We start from the raw sequence: 21,318 nt of genomic DNA on the forward strand, positions 1-21,318 counted from the left end.
GCTACAGTGGGTCAGCACAAAATAGTAACGTTGCTTTTACTGTGTGAAATATGCCGTATCACTTTCGTAAAATTCAATATAATTTAGTTATCATTCTATTAATGCTACCCAGCCATTATTTTACTAGACAGATATGCTTTCATGTTAATTCCTATTAGTAATCATTTTATGTCATTAACACTAAGAAAATTGAAAATAAGCTAGCTATAAAATAACCTAGCATGATTTATTACAGAATATACATTGTATATTAAACAGATTTTTAGTCTCACAGAAGTGTGTCGCAAATTTTAAGGTCGGCAGAATTAGGTCTGTAAACATAACTGAATTGAGAAATAATTTTGCAGTCTGTGAGAAAGCTGTAACTTGACTTTCAATGTAATTTCCAATAAAAACATTTGGGGAATGCTGCATTGCATCAGCTCATCAGTGAAGCTGAAAGTGTTTGGGCTGCACAGATAAATGAGAAGGTATCTGACTATTAATTAAAGGTAAATATACAGCTTGAAAAATTAAGACAGTCACTATTTTGCACAGGACAGCTGCAGCATTCAAAATGCAATCAACAAAAATGTTACAAAGATATAAATCTATTACTCCAATTAAAAGTGGACATAAGCCCAAAACAAATCTCATTATAAATCCTTTCTTCTTGTGCCCGTTCTAGTTTCTCTGTGATGTTGGAATATGAAGCAGGTTGGGCTATGTTAGTGGCCAGATGCCATTCCTGAAGCGACCACTGCTCCCGGGACAGAATTCGTGTACCCCAAGTGTCTGCATTTAGGGTAAATCTCGTGCTCAAGTTTGAGACTGCTTTTCTAAATGTTTCCATATCACATATCAGAGATGGGACGTTTGTACCAGTCCAGTATTTACCTAGTTGGATGTGGGAAACTGCCTAAAAACCACATCCTGGTCTCGCAGCCCACTACCCCCCGTCATTAATCCACGAGGTGGATTCAATCTGAGGTAGGGTCGACTCCTCACATGCTGGAAGTGGCGTGTTACTACACTCAGGTACATGGGCAGGTCAAAATCTTTTTATAAATAGAGCTGTATAATAAGTGGTTGGTTGCTGTATCTCCTCGAGTAATTTATTCCAGTCTCAGAGCTCAACTGCCATTAACACGGATAACTTAATGAGAACTTGTTATGCGAGTAGTGATTAATTCTGTGCTGACAGTAAATGAAAATGGAAGTTGCCAGGTGAGTGTTAACAACAGTATCACACTTACTGCTACATGCCAGTACACAGAATCACGTTTCAAATTTCTTACTTCAGTTTGTGTAAACAAAAAATATTTCATACGTGACTTTTAGCCATTATCTGCGCTTCTGTCTGATACAAAATATGTATTATGATGTGTGTGCTGAGGCTAGACACGGTCACACAGCGGCTCGGCATATTACGGCAAGGGGTGCACGCGTGTCGACGCCGACAGTGCCGAAAGGGAAGCTGTCGTCGCTGCCGATAGTGAAGTCGGTAGTGAAACGTTAATCGAATGGCGAGGACACTGGTAACAGTTGCTGCGGTAACAGTCTAGGAGTGCGCGTGGCACACAGCCGTATTAAGTGTGTGGAGAAGCGGGCTCCACGCAGCGTACTCCAGAACGACACGAGGTCGGCCCGCAGCCTCTCTCCTACGACTGCGTCTGCCGGGGCGTGAAGCGCACCCACGCGCCGTCCCGCGGCGCCACCACCTGGGCCCGCGGCTCCAGCCGGGGAGGGAAGACGGTGCGGCCCGGCACGGGCGACAACTCGAAGTGCCTCACCACGGAAGCGATGGCCAGTTTCAGCTGCAGCATCCCCAGCCGCTGACCTGAAACACCACACTGAGCTGCACTGTCCACTCCGCAATATTGCCTAAAATGACACATTATTTAATTTTGGTGCCAATATACCTGTGGAAACTCATTTGTGTGATACCCTTGAAGAACACGTTGATTGTATTGTGAGCAGGGATGTATTGCACTCTGTCTTTCTATTGATATAAGTAGTTTATTCAGTTTCCTTTTGTTTTTCACAACATCACAAAATACCAAAAAATTTTATGTTAGTCAGCATGGCATTGCCTCAGGCCAAAAGGAAATGGTTGAAATGGCTCTGAGCACTATGGGACTCAACATCTTAGGTCATAAGTCCCGTAGAACTTAGAACTACTTAAACCTAACTAACCTAACGACATCACACACACCCATGCCCGAGGCAGGATTCGAACCTGCGACCATAGCAGTCCTGCGGTTCCGGACTGCAGCGCCAGAACCGCTAGACCACCGCAGCCGGCCCAAAAGGAAATGCTTCATGGTTCAAGTACAATAGGCGTCAAGCAAGTGGACAAAAACATACATGTGGGCACCCCATGTTAGGACTGTTATGGCAGAACTACAGCCAATATATCGGGATCTTTCATATTTAAAACTCCTGGAAGCATGTTTATGTGCAAAATGCAGAATTCAAACGACAGTTTCAATAGCTGCATTTGGCAGACCAAAAATATGTCTTTCTTGGCATGTCGGCTTTTCAGATTGGTGTGCTGGATGCCATAATGCGTTTTGATGACGGAGTAGCAAGCAGATTAAAAACTGTGAGCAGACTAGGTATCAAAACTGGGGACAACATGAAAAATGGACTACTATGAGTGGACAGACAACATGTATCTGATGTTGAGAAAGCAGCTCAAAGATTGGCAAAGGTGGCCAGAAGAACAAAGGAAAGAAAGGAAACTAAATAAGATGAAAAGGAACCAGAGACAGCAAGTGTTTTGGCATACTTAGTTATCTTTGTCTCATCCAGTGTTAAAGCTACAAAAACAAAATTTTGCATGAATAATAACACAGTATTTGCCTACAAAGTGAACTTATTATCCCATAATGTATTCAATATCTTAAATGTCACATTATTTAATTTTGGTGCCAATATACCTGTGGAAACTCATTTGTGTTATACTCTTGAGGAACATGTCGACAGTGTTGTGAGCAGGGATGTATTGCGCTCTATCGTTCTATTGATATAAGTAGTTTACTTCAGTTTACTTGTGTTTTTCGCAACATTACGACGTGCCAAAATGTTTTGTGTTATCAACATGGCATAGCCTCAGGCCAAAAGGAAATGCTTCACCCCACGCCAGGACTGTTATGGCAGAACTACAGCCAATACATAGGGATCTTTCAGATTTGAAACTCCTGGAAACATTTTTATGTTCAAAATGCAGAATCCAAACAACAGTTTACACAGCTGCAATTGGCAGCACCAAAATATGTTTTTCTTGGCATGTTGGCTATTCAGATTGGTGTGATGGAAGCCATAATGCGTTTTGATGATGGAGTAACAAGCAGATTAAAAACTGTGAACAGACAAGGTATCAAAACTAGGGACAACATGAAAACAGAACTACTATGAGTAGACAGACATGTCTCTGATGTTGAAAAAGCAGCTCAAAGATTGGCAAAGGAGACCAGAACAACAAAGGAAAGAAAGAAAACCAAATAAGATGAAAAGGAACCAGAGACAGCAAGTGTTTTAGCATACTTAGGTATCTTCACCTCATCTAATGTTAAAGGTACAAAAACAAAATTTTGCATGAATAACAACACAGTACTTGCCTACAAAGTGAACATTATTATCCCATAATGTATTGAATATCTTAAGTTGGAGCTCGTCATCTGTTCTTAAATTATCACGGGAAAAAAATCAGCTTCTAAAAAACGTTTTTGTAAATACACAAAACAAGAAATTGGTAAATTTTCCTACTTTATTCTTTTAACATTTTGACAATTAAAAGAATATAATTTGTTTTAACCTTTTATTTGTGATAGTATGGGAGTATAGGGTACCTAAAATAAAAATTAAACATAATTCCTTATTGATTTTTCTCATTATGAGAGTATTGAAGGGCAATCTGTTTTAATTGTAAAAACCATTGAAAAGTCAAGATTGCACAAATATTTTTCTTTTTTATTCAAGACAACCGGTTTCAATAATCTTAATCTTAGGCCTGAGGATGACAGCTACGACTGTTGAAACCAACTAAAAAAAAAAAAGTGATCTCAGCTTTTGAACAGTTTTTAACAATAATTCATTATGTAAGATAAATGTGGTGTCACCGCCAGACACCACACTTGCTAGGTGGTAGCTTTAAATCGGCCGCGGTCCATTAGTACATGTCGGACCCGCGTGTCGCCACTGTCAGTGATCGCAGACCGAGCGCCACCACACGGCAGGCCTAGAGAGACGGACTAGCACTCGCCCCAGTTGTACGACGACTTTGCTAGCGACTACACTGACGAAGCCTTTCTCTCATTTGCCGAGAGACAGTTAGAATAGCCTTCAGCTAAGTCCATGACTACGACCTAGCAAGGCGCCATTAACCATATCTGGAGAGAGTCTCACTTGTATTAACAATAGCGATGTACCACAAGGATGAATTAAAGTTAAGTATTAACGCAGCTACGTACTTTTCTTTATAGCATTCATCACGTATCTTGTTTCAGACCTCACGCCAGCCGGCGTGTGTGTACGCGTGCATTTCGGTTACCCGTCACTGTGGACTGGCTGTCTTGTCAGTCCACAACAATAAAAATCAATTTTCACTCCATTATGAATTCCACAGTTTCTATATTTTCTTTGCATAGACACCAAAATATACGAACTGTTTGGTTAACGTTTCATTTCAATATATATTAAATTTTTTGTATTATTATATTTCAAAATACCAATAAAAATGATATCCCGATCTCCTTACATTCTTATCCACTTTAAATCCGAGGAATATGATCATGTCGATCCCTTCCAAAAATTGATTGTTATATTGTATTTTAAGTCCCACACATTTCAGTTGTTTAGTTTTTAAATGAACCGTGTGCATTTTTAAATGTTCACTTTCAACCCACAGGAACATTTGTTTGGCAGGCAGCACGTACCGATGCAGACCCTGGGGCCGTCGCCGAATGGCATGTAGGCGGGGTTCCCCCTGGAGCTGGCGGCGAGAAACCGCTGCGGCCGGAAGTCCTCCGGGTCCGGGAAGTGGCGCGCGTCTCGCTGTATGGCGAACACGGGCACCACGAGCCGCGTGCCCGCCCCCACCGACACCTCCCTCGCTCCTCCCTCCTCGCCCTCCTCGCTCCAGTGCGGCAGCCGGTACGGCTGCGTGGCGACGCGCACCAGGTTTGGGCTCGGAGGGTACTTCCGCAGCGTCTCTGCAAATGTACACGCGCAAATAAAGTTTGAGGACAGCCGCACACTGTTTCCTGTGCCTTCGTAAAAGTCTCTCTCTGAGATAGTCACACGACATCTGAGCAATTAATAACCACAGAGGAACCACCATTACACAATGGGACAACCATTCTGTAATTTTGTTTTCTGGGCACAGCTGAATGGTGGTGGTGGTTAGTGTTTAACGTCCCGTCGACAACGAGGTCATTAGAGACGGAGCGCGAGCTCGGGTTAGGGAAGGATTGGGAAGGAAATTGGCCGTGCCCTTTCAAAGGGACCGTCCCGGCATTTGCCTGAAACGATTTAGGGAAATCACGGAAAACCTAAATCAGGATGGCCGGAGGCGGGATTGAACCGTCGTCCTCCCGAATGCGAGTCCAGTGTGCTAACCACTGTGCCACCTCGCTCGGTGGCACAGCTGAATCTCCTGTGACATGATACATGTGGCTGCACAAGACACTACCATATAGGTACTAGTAAGGTAGCCAAAAGTTTCGGGCTCATCCAATTTTAAGAACTCGAGATAAATACCACTTTTAATCCCCCTTTTTTAAAATGTATATAATATTAAGGGAAAACTTTACAAAATTTCTAAATTACGTTATTTGAAACTTCCTGGCAGATTCAAACTGTGTGCCAGACCAAGACTCTAACTCAGGACATTTGCCTTTCACGGGCAAGTGCTCTACCATCTGGGCTACCAAAGCACGACTCACACCCCGTCCTCACAGCTTTACTTCTGCCTGCAACTCATCTCCTACCTACCAAATTTAACAGAAGCTCCCCTGTGAAACTTACAGGACTAGCACTCCCAGTAGAAAGGATATTGTGGGGACATGGCTTTGCTGCAGTCCAGGGTATGTTTCCAGAATGAGATTTTCTCTTTGCAGTGGAGTGTGTGCTGTCGTGAAACTTTCTGGCACATTAAAATTGTGTGCCAGACTGAGACTCGAACTCACGACCTTTGCCGTTCGCAGGCAACTGCTCTACTGACTGAGCTACCCACGTGCACGTCACGACCCATCCTCGCAGCTTAACTTCTGTCAGCATCTAATCTGCTACCTTCCAATCTTAACAGAAATTCTCCTGTGAAACTTGCTGCGAGGAAGAGTCGTGAGCTGTGCTTGTGTAGCTCAGTTGGTAGAGCACTTCCCTGTGAAAGGGAAAGGTCCAGAGTTTGAGTGTCGGTCTCACACACAGTTTGAATTTGCCAGGAAATTTCATATCAGTGCACTCTCCACTGCAGAGTGAAAATTTTATTCTGTATACTTTGTTATGGCTCTGGTGTAATTTGAATCAAGTAAGGTACCTAAAAAAAAAAAAAAAAAAAAAAAAAGGAGGAGGTCAGAGTAACTCAAAACAGATATCTATTTTTTAGCTAAAAGATGATATTCTAATGAGGTTCAATTAAAATATTACTGAAAATACATCCATAATTTTCAAAATACAAAGCACAATTTCTGACTTGTACACCCCCAAACGTTGTAGGTATTCAAATTGAATACAAAAATTTAAAAGAAAAAGACCAAAGCGAGTTTTGAACCAGATATCCAGAGAAAACCTGATTACTATTCACTGATGCTACTGAAACACCCACACATCTTGTTCAAAAAACTGGCTTTAGTAAGCAAAGTTCCTGAGAAAACTTCAAAGCAGATTTTCACTTTAACCTTGTGTAAAACATTAAAAAAAACTGTTCCTCATCTGTTTTCAAGGGTGTTCCATGAATGTGTTTCACTACACAGCAGGAGACAGCATAAACCGTTTTTATAGTTCATATTAACATTGTGATAATCTAAGAACAACTAGCGTTTACACAGACTGTACACTATTTTTTAGATAGAAACTACATAGCTCAGGTATGATTAAGAAAATGTAGATGGCTGTTAATACATTAGAATGTCTTGAATTTTCATTTACAGAAGATACCTAATTTTTTTCTGTATAAGATATCTGATATATAAGTGTAACAACTTCCAAGAGAATAGCAACACCAGTGTACAAGGGGTATTCCAAAAAAAATTTAATTTTTAAAAGCTATATATTTTCAAACTGTTTACAAAACAGCCACATCCCCTTCTAAAGACTCTCCACTACAACTAATACATTTGTCCCACTGGTGCTTCCACTGTTCGAAACATTGTTTGTAGTCATCTTTAGAAATGGCTGACAGATCCTCCCTTGTTTTTTTCTTGACTTCTTCAGTGTTGTCAAATCACTGTCCTTTCACACCCCTTTTCGTATGTGGAAATAAGAGAAACTTGCATGGAGCTAGGTCATGTGAGCAAGGTGCATTGGGCAGTGGAACCATACCATTTTTAGCTAAAAACTGCCTAACAGAGATGGCTGGGTGTGCAGGTGCGTTGTCGTGCTGGAAGAACCAGTCTCCTGTCTGCCACAAATTGAGTCTTATTTGATGAATTTGATGAATTGTGCAATCTTCTTAAAACTTCCAAATAAAAGGTGTGATTGACGATCTGTGGGAACATACTCTGAATGAACTACTATGTTCTGGCATCAAAAAAGCATATTAGCATTGTTTTGATGTTTGACTTAACTTGATGACATTTTCTTGGACTGGGTGATGATGACACCTTCCATTGGCTTGACTGTTGTTTTCTTTCTTCGGTTGTAACCATGACTTACCGCCAGTAATGACCTCCAACAGAACATCTGGAACAGTTTCAAGCTGTTGTTTCAAAGCACAACATGTTTCAATTCGAAATCCCTTTTGATTGTCATTCAGAACCCGATGAACAAACTTGCCAGCAACACTTTTCATTCCCATATCTTCAATTAAAATTCACTGACGAAGCCCCAAGATAACTCACTAACGTCTGACAGTGGATCAATTGTCTGTCGATGGTCTGCAAGTGCAAGCACTTGAATTTTTTCGTCGATTCGGGCAGTTGATGGATGTCCAGAACGAGGTTTGTCATCAGTCGACATGTCACCATTTCTTAAATCGAGCCAACCATTCGTACACTTGAGTTTTTCCCATAATGTCATATCGGTAAGCTGTTTTCAACATTAAGACAGTTTCAGCAGCGTTTCTATCGAGAAGAAAACAAAATTAATTTCACAGCTGCTCATTGTCACTTAAATTTCCAGTTATATACGTAAAAAGAAAAAAAAGGGAATAAAATAGCGCTAGCAAAAACAATCATCTGCATTTTTTTTTTTTTTTACCCCGTCATATGTGTGCTACTGCGCTAACCAATCATCATGTTTGAGTTTGTTTACGTCAGGTTTATTCTTATGACAAACAAACCATAGTTACGCTGGAAATTCTGCTGCAGAGTGAAAATGCTTTTAGGACAGTAATGGTTAAGTACAGGGCTATTATAAATGATTGAAGCGATTTCATAAATTCACTGTAGCTCCATTCATTGACATATGGTCACGACACACTACAGATACGTAGAAAAACTCATAAAGTTTTGTTCGGCTGAAGCCGCACTTCAGGTTTCTGCCGCCAGAGCGCTCGAGAGCGCAGTGAGACAAAATGGCGACAGGAGCCGAGAAAGCGTATGTCGTGCTTGTAATGCACTCACATCAGTCAGTCATAACAGTGCAACGACACTTCAGGACGAAGTTCAACAAAGATCCACCAACTGCTAACTCCATTTGGCGACGGTATGCGCAGTTTAAAGCTTCTGGATGCCTCTGTAAGGGGAAATCAACGGGTCGGCCTGCAATGAGCGAAGAAACAGTTGAACCTCCACGCTCTCCCAACTTAACCCCGTGCGATTTCTTTCTGTGGGGTTATGTGAAAGATTCAGTGTTTAAACCTCCTCTACCAAGAAACGTGCCAGAACTGCGAGCTCGCATCGACGATGCTTTCGAACTCGTCGACGGGGACGTGCTGCGCCGAGTGTGGGAGGAACTCGATTATCGGCTCGATGTCTGCCGAATCACTAAAGGGGCACATATCGAACATTTGTCAATGCCTAAAAAAACTTTTTGAGTTTTTGTACGTGTGTGCAAAGCATTGTGATAATATCTCAAATAATAAAGTTATTGTAGAGCTGTGAAATCGCTTCAGTCATTTGTAATAACCCTGTACAATGATAAAGTGGCTCAGACAACGTACCGGCAACGATGGCATCCAAAAAGGGCAGTCCCTGGAGCTCCTCGTAGGCAGGCGGGTCCTGCACCCCGGCCTTCTCCAGCTCCAGGAAGGCCTGCTGCTGGATGTCCGGAGCGTGGGCCAGCTCCAGCAGGCACAGGCAGACGGCACTGGCCGTCGTCTCGAGGCCCGCCGCAAAGAACGCCACCGCCTGCGCCGCCACCACCGCCTCCGTCAGCTCTGCGCACCAATGCGGTGGGGTGAAGTGAGAGTAAGCAGGAAGCTGTATAGTTGCACACGTAGTTGTCTCAACAAAAATAGTTACTACTATACCAGGTGTTCGGAAAGTCCCTTTACAAACCTCGAGCACTTGTAGAGGGGAGTGAGTACGTAATATTTTAAATAGGAATCCACGTGCAGAAACATACCATTTCCATTCTACGATGGTTTCAATTCGCACAAGTAATGCACACATCTGATGAAGGAAAGAGAAAACTCTCAAAGCTGCTTGTCCTGGTGTGCGATATAGGGTAAACAAGATGGTGTGTACTGTATCAGACGATTACCTGATGTCACTTAACATCTGCCCTGCTGCGAGACCTATTTGGTGCCTGTGAGTTTCCGGTACAGTAAATGTGGTTTGTTACACATTTTTGAAACGTGCAGACATGCTCCTCGCTTACAATGAAGCTGGAGCTAACAGAAGAGCAGCTAGTCGGCAGCATCACAAATGTTTTCTGTAATGTAACATGCCATAGCACAAAAGTTTTGCTAAAGTTATGCAGTGGCACCGAGAAACAGGTACCTTCACCGTGAGGAGACAAGACTGTGATGCTCCAAGGCAACACCGCACAGACTAGGTACAATGTCTGCAACAATGTCGACGGTCAACACATCGAGCTGCTGTCGTAATACAAAGGGCAATCAAAAAGTTTTGCACAGTCGTCTCTATTTTTTTTATTTTTTGCAGGAGGAGAATGAAATTTTTTGTGAACATACTTGGAACATTTAGCTATAAATTGGTATATAAAAGTATTTTCTTTTATTTACATGTGAGCCATAATGGACCACGACGTAAATGTCAGGTTGCAACAATGGTAGGTGATGGAGTTCGTCTTCGAGACCGGCGATGACTCCGCCACACAGATTGACAGGAAGTTGCTCCCTGTTTGTGGGGAGGACACAGTGGATCACTGCAGTATCCAGCGCTGGTTGCAGAGGTTTAAAGAAGGTGATTTCTCTCTACTGGACAATCCACGATACGGTAAACCATTGACAGCAGTGAGTGTTGTGAATAAGGAGATCACTGATCAAATCATCGAAAATGACATATGTGTGATGATATGACAGCTTGCTGAAATGACTCGTTTGACATTGGGTAGTGTTGTATCACTGGTACAGTCACTAGGGTACACAAAAGTCTGTGCACAATGGGTGACTAAATTACTGAGAAGAGAAATGAAAACAATGTGTGTGAGGGTCTCATGAAGACCTTTACTGAAGAGTGGATACAGTGTTTTGATATTGTCATTGCCCAGGATGAAATATGGGTGTTTTTGTACGAACCTGAGAGCAAAACCCAATCGTGTAGTGGCGTCATCCGAGTTCCCCTCGGAAGAAGAAACCGAGACTTTCACAAACAGCAGGCTGAAAGGTGATGGTCTCCTTCTTCAGGGATCAGTGTGGTGTCATTTTCATGGACTTTTTGGAACCTGGCTCCACAATTAACCAGGACCATTACTATTTGTCACTGGACAAACTGCGACATGCCATCAAGGCTCACAAACCACTGCTTCAGGGTCAGCTCATCAGACTACACCATGACAAATGGCAAACCACATACAGCTCTTATGACGCACAAGAAAATCAGGAAAATGGGTTGGAAAATTGTTCCTCATCCTCCCTACAGTCCAGACTTGGTTACATCTGATTTTTACATCTTTGGTCATCTGAAGGCCCACCTGCACACTAAAACATTTGACAGTGAGAAAGACCTTATTTCCTGTGTCAGGCGATGGTGTAAAAATCAATCCCACAATTTTACCAAAGTGAATTTACATCATAGAAAGAAAGTTGGGCCAGATGCTTCACAGCTGACGGAGGCTACACTGAGTAGGCTCAATGTACAGTTAAACATTCCAAGTATGAAACTTCCTGGCAGATTAAAACTGTGTGCCGGACCGAGACTCGAACTTCTGTAAAGTTTGGAAGGTAGGAGACGAGGTACTGGCTGAAGTAAAGGTGTGAGGACGAGGCGTGAGTCATGCTTGAGTAGCTCAGTTGCCAGAGCACTTGCTCGCGAAAGGCAAAGGTCCCGAGTTCGAGTCTAGGTCCGGCACACAGTTTTAATCAGCCTCCTGCAAAAAATAAAGAAATTGGAGATTACTGTGCAAAACCTTTTGAACGCTCTTTGTACATCAGTACTGTTCTGTACGTACAGTATCCTGGGTTCTTTTTTGTTTTGGAAAAACGTAAACACATAATGCTTAAGTGTTAAAACAAACAAATGTGCTGTCCACAGCTCACGGTCTAGTGGCTAGTGTTGCTACCTCTGGATCATGGGGTCCTGGGTTTGATTCCTGGCCGCGTTGGGGATTTTCTCTGCACGCGTCTTGGTGTTTGTGTTGTCCTCATCATTTCATCATCATCCTCATCATTCATGACTGTGGCTAGATTGGACTGTGAAAAAAATTGGACTGTGAAAAAATTGGGACTTTGTACGGGTGCTGATGACTGCGGAGTTGTGAACCCCAAAAACCAAACATCATCACAAACAAATGTGCTTAAATGATAAATGGATGTTTCATTATGTTTCCTTTCGAACTATTACCAAATAACTGTACTGCAGCATGGCTAATTCAATTCCTCAAGCAGAAGTGGATGAGTTAAACACCTGAACTGGAACTGTCATAGAATGGAAAAGGTATATTTTTCAGGCATCAGTTCCTAATCAAAATAATATGCACTCATTTGCTTCTACATGTCCTAGAAATCAGTAACAACAATTAATGAACATTCTATATTTGTATCAGTACTGAGAAAATCAAATGGTGGATATTTCAGTTTAAAATGTCACTGGGTCAGCCAGGTTCTAATGGAATATATTATACTTTATTTTGGTGAAGTAGCTGATACATGTGCATTTTTTGATTTTCTTTCCAGAATTTTGGCACTGTCATACAGTTCTTAGTGGATAATGATTTTGCTTCATCTTAAAATTAGGTTTTCCGTTTTGCAAAGTTAATAATGTTATATACATTTGACACTATTGCAATCTGGGGGCAATCCAGATTGATATGAAAATGGAAGTATTGTAATAAACTTCGAAATACGATGCTCACTTTAGTTGAGCAATTATTTGTATTATCATGGGAGTATATACATGGTTTTAAGTGAGCATGAGCATGTATATTCGGTGCACTTTGTTTGATATTTTATTTAATGATTCTTTTGCTTTTGACATAAGAATATACTATTGCATGCATGTCCTTGGAATGGCTGTTTATTATATGACACAAATTATTGTACATATGGACGTGATTTTTCAAGTGTAGTGCATAAGATCCGAAGATGGCAACATAGTTTGTAAAAACTGGTTATCTGAATAAATGCTCTACTAAAGAGACTGTGGCATTTTGAAGTTTGTTTCTTCCATATTCAACATAATAATGTCAGTTAAATATAAACATGTATTGCACACTTAAATGCATATGTAACCTAAATTATGAAATTTTACACAAGGGTTGTTTTATTTTAATCAAAATTAAAACTGATTATGAATTTAGTTCCATTTTAAGTACAGTAGCATTTGCTCTAGGTGTTCATGGTGAACACTTTAAATGTCTATCAATATATTTATAGATCCCCTAGCAGAGGGCAGAACTACCTCAGATTCATTTACTGCACATATTCCTGCCACAGAGATGAACGAGTTGTTGAAAAAAATTTTCTCTTTCACCATAGCATATTACCGCGGTTTTGCACCACAAAGCGGTGCATCACCCCACCCTGTTCTCAATTCTGCTCTGAGTGACTTCTCTCCTCACTCAAAACTTTAAAAATTCGTTATGTAGAAGAAATTCACATCCAGTGAAGATGTCGAGGCACAAGCGAACTCTTAGTTCACAGAACTCAGAAAATCGCATTTTTTTCTTTTTCTGGAAAGGTTTCTTTTTTATTTTTATTTTCCCATCAGTCTTGTGACTGGTTTGACGCAGCCCATGACAAATTCCACTCCTGTGCCAACATTTCCATCTCAGCAGCAGCAACCCACCGCTTCAATTATTTGCTGGATGTACAGGGTGTTTCAAAAATGACCGGTATATTTGAAACGGCAATACAAACTAAATGAGCAGCGATAGAAATACACCGTTTGTTGCAATATGCTTGGGACAACAGTACATTTTCAGGCAGACAAACTTTCGAAATTACAGTAGTTACAATTGTCAACAACAGATGGCGCTGCGGTCTGGGAACCTCTATAGTATGGTATTTTCCACATATCCACCATGCGTAGCAATAATATGGCGTAGTCTCTGAATGAAATTACCCGAAACCTTTGACAACGTGTATGGCGGAATGGCTTCACATGCAGATGAGATGTACTGCTTCAGCTGTTCAATTGTTTCTGGATTCTGGCGGTACACCTGGTCTTTCAAGTGTCCCCACAGAAAGAAGTCACAGGCGTTCATGTCTGGCGAATAGGGAGGCCAATCCACGCCACCTCCTGTATGTTTCGGATAGCCCAAAGCAATCACACGATCATCGAAATATTCATTTAGGAAATTAAAGACGTCGGCCGTGCAATGTGGCCGGGCACCATCTTGCATAAACCACGAGGTGTTCGCAGTGTCGTCTAAGGCAGTTTGTACTGCCACAAATTCACGAAGAATGTCCAGATAGCGAGATGCAGTAATCGTTTCGGATCTGAAAAATGGGCCAATGATTCCTTTGGAAGAAATGGCGGCCCAGACCAGTACTTTTTGAGGATGCAGGGATGATGGGACTGCAACATGGGGCTTTTCGGTTCCCCATATGCGCCAGTTCTGTTTATTGACGAAGCTGTCCAGGTAAAAATAAGCTTTGTCAGTAAACCAAATGCTGCCCACATGCATATCGCCGTCATAAATCCTGTGCACTATATCGTTAGCGAATGTCTCTCGTGCAGCAATGGTAGCGGCACTGAGGGGTTGCTGCGTTTGAATTTTGTACGGATATAGGTGTAAACTCTGGTGCGTGAGACGATACGTGGACGTTGGCGTCATTTGGACCGCAGCTGCAACATGGCGAACGGAAACCCGAGGCCGCTGTCGGATCACCTGCTGCACTAGCTGCGCGTTGCCCTCTGTGGTTGCCGTACGCGGTCGCCCTACCTTTCCAGCACGTTCATCCGTCACGTTCCCAGTCCGTTGAAATTTTTCAAACAGATCCTTTATTGTATCGCTTTTCGGTCCTTTGGTTACATTAAACCTCCGTTGAAAACTTTGTCTTGTTGCAACAACACTGTGTTCTAGGCGGTGGAATTCCAACACCAGAAAAATCCTCTGTTCTAAGGAATAAACCATGTTGTCCACAGCACACTTGCACGTTGTGAACAGCACACGCTTACAGCAGAAAGACGACGTACAGAATGGCGCACCCACAGACTGCGTTGTCTTCTATATCTTTCACATCACTTGCAGCGCCATCTGTTGTTGAAAATTGTAACTGCTGTAATTTCGAAAGTTTGTCCGCCTGAAAATGTACTGTTGTCCCAAGCATATTGCAACAAACGGTGTATTTCTATCGCTGCTCGTTTAGTTTTTATTCCCGTTTCAAATATATCGGTCATTTGTGAAACACCCTGTATGACAACCTCTGTCTTCCTCTACGGTTCTTACCATGTACGGCTCCCTCTAGCACTAGGGAAGATATTATGGGACGTCTTAACAGATGTTCTACCACCCTGTCCCTTCTTCTTGTCAGTGTTTTCCATACATTTCTTTCCTTATCGATTCTGTAAAGATCCTCATCATTCCTTATCTTATCAGACCAACTAATTTTCAACATTTTTCTGTAGCACCACATCTCAAATGCTTCAGTCCTTTTCTGCTCTGGTTTCCCCACAGCCCGTCTCTCACTATCATACAATGCTGCAGTCCAAACATGTTGTCCTCGATGGTGAGTGTTCGTCGGAGGTGAGGGTATCATCTGGAGTGCCCCAGGGAAGTGTGGTAGGTCCGCTGTTGTTTTCTATCTACATAAATGATCTTTGGATAGGGTGGATAGCAATGTGCGGCTGTTTGCTGATGATGCTGTGCTGTACGGGAAGGTGTCGTCGTCGAGTGACTGTAGGGGGATACGAGACGACTTGGACAGGATTTGTGATTGGTGTAAAGAATGGCAGCTAACTCTAAATATAGATAAATGTAAATTAATGCAGATGAATAGGAAAAAGAATCCCGTAATGTTTGAATACTCCATTAGTAGTGTAGCACTTGACACAGTCACGTCGATTAAATATTGGGGCGTAACATTGCAGACCGATATGAAGTGGGACGAGCATGTAATGGCAGTTGTGGGGAAGGCGGATAGTCGTCTTCGGTTCATTGGTAGAATTTTGGAAAGATGTGGTTCACCTGTAAAGGAAACCACTTATAAAACACTAATACGACCTATCCTTGAGTACTGCTCGAGCATTTGGGATCCCTATCAGGTCGGATTGAGGGAGGACATAGAAGCAATTCAGAGGCGGGCTGCTAGATTTGTTACTGGTACGTTTGATCATCACGCGAGTGTTACGGAAATGCTTCAGGAACTCGGGTGGGAGTCTCTAGAGGAAAGGAGGCGTTCTTTTCATGAATCGCTACTGAAGAAATTTAGAGAACCAGCATTTGAGGCTGACTGCAGTACAATTTTACTGCCGCCAACTTATATTTCGCAGAAAGACCACAAAGATAAGATAAGAGAGATTAGGGCTGGTACAGAGGTATGTAGGCAGTCATTTTTCCCTCGTTCTGTTTGGGAGTGGAACAGGGAGAGAAGATGCTAGTTGTGGTATAAGGTACCCTCCGCCACGCACCGTATGGTGGATTGCGGAGTATGTATGTAGATGTAGATGTAGATGTAGATGAATCACGCACATTTCATACTCAAAGTAAGGCCTTTGTTCGATACTAGTAGACTTCTCTTTGCCAGGAATGCTCTTTTTGCCAACGCTACTCTGCTTTTTATGTCCTCCTCACTCTGTCCATCATAGATTATTTTGCAGCCCAGGTAGCAGAATTCCTTAAATTCATGTTCTTCATGATCTCAATTCTGATGTAAAGTTTCTCACTGTTCTCATTTCTCCTACCTCTCATTACTTTCATATTTCTTCAACTTACTCTCAATCCATAGTCTGCGCTCATTAGACTTTTTATTCCATTCAATATGTCCTGTGTAATTTTTCTTCACTTTCACCAAGGATAGCAATGTCATCAGCAAATCTTATCATTGATATTCTTTCACCCTGAATTTTAATTCCACTCTTGAATCTTTCTTTTATTTCCCTGATTGTTCTTTGATGTATAGATTATACAATAAAGATGAGGGACTACATCACTGTCTAACACTCCTTTTGATCTGAGCGCTTCTTTCTTGGTCTTATACTGTCATCGTTCCCCGTTGGCTCGTCTACATACAGTATACTAACCGTCTTTCTCCAAATCTTATTCCTACTTTTCTTAGGATTTCAAACATCTTGCAACATTTTACACTGGAACACATTTTCCAGGTTGTCAAATACTATGAATGTGTCTTGATTATTCTTCAGTCTTGCTTCTACACTCCTGGAAATGGAAAAAAGAACACATTGACACCGGTGTGTCAGGCCCACCATACTTGCTCCGGACACTGCGAGAGGGCTGTACAAGCAATGATCACACGCACGGCACAGCGGACACACCAGGAACCGCGGTGTTGGCCGTCGAATGGCGCTAGCTGCGCAGCATTTGTGCACCGCCGCCGTCAGTGTCAGCCAGTTTGCCGTGGCATACGGAGCTCCATCGCAGTCTTTAACACTGGTAGCATGCCGCGACAGCATGGACGTGAACCGTATGTGCAGTTGACGGACTTTGAGCGAGGGCGTATAGTGGGCATGCGGGAGGCCGGGTGGACGTACCGCCGAACTGCTCAACACGTGGGGCGTGAGGTCTCCACAGTACATCGATGTTGTCGCCAGTGGTCGGCGGAAGGTGCACGTGCCCGTCGACCTGGGACCGGACCGCAGCGACGCACGGATGCACGCCAAGACCGTAGGATCCTACGCAGTGCCGTAGGGGACCGCACCGCCACTACCCAGCAAATTAGGGACACTGTTGCTCCTGGGGTATCGGCGAGGACCATTCGCAACCGTCTCCGTGAAGCTGGGCTACGGTCCCGCACACCGTTAGGCCGTCTTCCGCTCACGCCCCAACATCGTGCAGCCCGCCTCCAGTGGTGTCGCGACAGGCGTGAATGGAGGGACGAATGGAGACGTGTCGTCTTCAGCGATGAGAGTCGCTTCTGCCTTGGTGCCAATGATGGTCGTATGCGTGTTTGGCGCCGTGCAGGTGAGCGCCACAATCAGGACTACATACGACCGAGGCACACAGGGCCAACACCCGGCATCATGGTGTGGGGAGCGATCTCCTACACTGGCCGTATCCCGTGCCACCCAACGTGCTCTAGAAGGTGTAAGTCAACTACCCTGGCCAACAAGATCTCCGGATCTGTCCCCCATTGAGCATGTTTGGGACTGGATGAAGCGTCGTCTCACGCGGTCTGCACGTCCAGCACGAACGCTGGTCCAACTGAGGCGCCAGGTGGAAATGGCATGGCAAGCCGTTCCACAGGACTACATCCAGCATCTCTACGATCGTCTCCATGGGAGAATAGCAGCCTGCATTGCTGCGAAAGGTGGATATACACTGTACTAGTGCCAACATTGTGCATGCTCTGTTGCCTGTGTCTATGTGCCTGTGGTTCTGTCAGTGTGATCATGTGATGTATCTGACCCCAGGAATGTGTCAATAAAGTTTCCCCTTCCTGGGACAATGAATTCACGGTGTTCTTATTTCAATTTCCAGGAGTGTATTATCAAGCATAACATCAGAAAGGCTTTCTGATGTCTTTACCTTTCCTAAAGCCAAACTGATTGTCATCCAACAGATCCTCAATTTTTTCCAGTCTTCTGCATATTATTCTTGTCAGCATGTCAGATGCATGAGGTGGTGAGCTGACTGCGCGGTAATTCTCACACTTGTTGCCACTTGCTATCTTCAGAATTGTTTGGATGATGTTTTTTCTGAAAGACTATTTTACACTCCAAGGTGAACAGTTCATGTTATAAATCATGTTGAGAAATGAAGGTGAATTGTTTGAGAATAATGTTATTTTGTTTAACCCTTTCACTACCACTGGGATGTATGTAGCCTGCAATAAGTTAGCAGAGATTAGTGGGAATTTGCTGCATGTTATTGCTGTGTATCAATGTCCCACTGGCAAAGGGAAGCCTGCTAGTAGTTTTTCAGAATTCTTATAATTACAGATTGGACCTATACACTGAGGTGAAAAGAATCATGGAGTAGTGATATGCACCTATACAGATGGTGGTAGTATCTGTACACAAGTTACAAAAGGCTGGTAAATTGGTGAAGCTGTCATCTGCGCTCAGATGATTCATGTGAAAAGGTTACCAACATGATTATAGCCACAAATCAACGGACTCTGAACGCGGAATGGACATTGTAGCTACACTACATAATCAAAACTATCCGGGACCCCAAAAACCATACATATTTCATATTAGGTGCATTGTGCTGCTACCTACTGCCAGGTACTCGATATCAGCAACCTCAGTAGTCATTAGACGTAGTGAGAGAGCAGAATGGGGCACTCTGTGGAACTCACGGACTTCGAACGTGGTCAGGTGATTGGGTGTCACTTGTGTCATGCGTCTATACACGACATTTCCACACTCCTAAACATCCCTAGGCCACTGCTTCTGATGTGATAGTGAAGTGGAAATGTGAAGGGACTCATACAGCACAAAAGCGTACAGGCCGACCTCATCTGTTGACTGACAGAGACCGCCAACAGTTGAAGTGTAATAGGCGGACATCTATCCAGACCATCATACAGGAATTCCAGACTGCATCAGGATCCACTGCAATACTACAACAGTTAGGCGGGAGGTGAGAAAACTTGGATTTTATGGTCAAGCAGCTGCTCATAAGCCAAATGACGCCTCGCTTGGTGTAAGGAGCCTAAACATTGGACGATTGAATAGTGGAAAAACGTTGTGTGGAATGACAAATCATGGTACACAATGTGGCAGGGTGTGGGTATAGTGAATGCCTGGTGAACTTCACCTGCCAGCATGTGTAGTGCCAACAATAAAATTCGGAGGCGGTGGTGTTACGGTGTGGTCGCGTTTTTCATGAAAGGGGCTTGCACCCCTTGTTGTTTTGCATGGCACTATCACAGTGCAGGCCTACATTGATGTTTGAAGCTCCTTCTTGCTTCCCACAGTTCAAGAGCAATTCGGGGATGGCGATTGCATCTTTCAACACGATCGCACACCTGTTCATAATGCACGGCCTGTGGCAGAGTGGTTACACAACGATAACATTCCTGTAATGGACTGACCTGCACAGAGTCCTGACCTGAATCCTACAGAACACCTTTGGGATGTTTTGGGACACCGACTTCATGCCAGGCCTCACCGACCGACATCGATACCTCTCCTCAGTGCAGCACTGTGTGAAGAATGGGCTGCCATTCCCCAAGAAACCTTCCAGCACCTGACTGAACATATGCCTGTGAGAATGGAAGCTGTCATCAAGGCTAAGAGTGGGCCAACACCATATTGAATTCCAGTATTACCAAACGAGGGCATCACAAACTTTTAAGTCATTTTCAGCCCGGTGTCCGGATACTTTTGATCATGTATCGTAGATACACGGGACATTCCATTTCGGAAATTGCTATGGAACTCAATATTCTGAGATCCACAGTGTCAAGCGTATGCTTAGAATACCATATTTGAGACAATACCTCTCACCATTGCAAATACAGTGGTTGACGGCCTTTGCTTAACAACCGAGAGCAGTGCCATTTGCATAGAGTTGTCAGTGCTAACAAATAAGCAACACTATGTGAAATACACTCCTGGAAATTGAAATAAGAACACCGTGAATTCATTGTCCCAGGAAGGGGAAACTTTATTGACACATTCCTGGGGTCAGATACATCACATGATCACACTGACAGAACCACAGGCACATAGACACAGGCAACAGAGCATGCACAATGTCGGCACTAGTACAGTGTATATCCACCTTTCGCAGCAATGCAGGCTGCTATTCTCCCATGGAGACGATCGTAGAGATGCTGGATGTAGTCCTGTGGAACGGCTTGCCATGCCATTTCCACCTGGCGCCTCAGTTGGACCAACGTTCGTGCTGGACGTGCAGACCGCGTGAGACGACGCTTCATCCAGTCCCAAACATGCTCAATGGGGGACAGATCCGGAGATCTTGCTGGCCAGGGTAGTTGACTTACACCTTCTAGAGCACGTTGGGTGGCACGGGATACATGCGGACGTGCATTGTCCTGTTGGAACAGCAAGTTCCCTTGCCGGTCTAGGAATGGTAGAACGATGGGTTCGATGACGGTTTGGATGTACCGTGCACTATTCAGTGTCCCCTCGACGATCACCAGTGGTGTACGGCCAGTGTAGGAGATCGCTCCCCACACCGTGATGCCGGGTGTTGGCCCTGTGTGCCTCGGTCGTATTGCAGTCCTGATTGTGGCGCTCACCTGCACGGCGCCAAACACGCATACGACCATCATTGGCACCAAGGCAGAAGCGACTCTCATCGCTGAAGACGACACGTCTCCATTCGTCCCTCCATTCACGCCTGTCGCGACACCACTGGAGGCGGGCTGCACGATGTTGGGGCATGAGCGGAAGACGGCCTAACGGTGTGCGGGACCGTAGCCCAGCTTCATGGAGACGGTTGCGAATGGTCCTCGCC

The 21,318-nt window shown here is 43.7% G+C and overlaps 1 protein-coding gene across 1 annotated transcript in view; it reads right to left on the reverse strand.

The window, feature by feature from the left end:
* Positions 1–6,467: 6,467 nt before the first annotated feature.
* LOC126108218 (probable cytochrome P450 6a13) overlaps positions 6,468–21,318 on the reverse strand; it is a 46,815-nt gene continuing 31,964 nt past the window's right edge. The window contains exons 5-6 of the mRNA XM_049913451.1: positions 9,305–9,520; positions 6,468–6,520 (exon numbers count right to left, since the gene is read on the reverse strand). Of these exons, the coding sequence (XP_049769408.1) occupies positions 6,468–6,520; positions 9,305–9,520 (269 nt within the window). The remainder of the gene's footprint in view (positions 6,521–9,304; positions 9,521–21,318) is intronic.

This window comes from Schistocerca cancellata, chromosome 11 (genome assembly GCF_023864275.1).
Source record: "Schistocerca cancellata isolate TAMUIC-IGC-003103 chromosome 11, iqSchCanc2.1, whole genome shotgun sequence".
Lineage (NCBI taxonomy): Eukaryota > Metazoa > Arthropoda > Insecta > Orthoptera > Acrididae > Schistocerca > Schistocerca cancellata.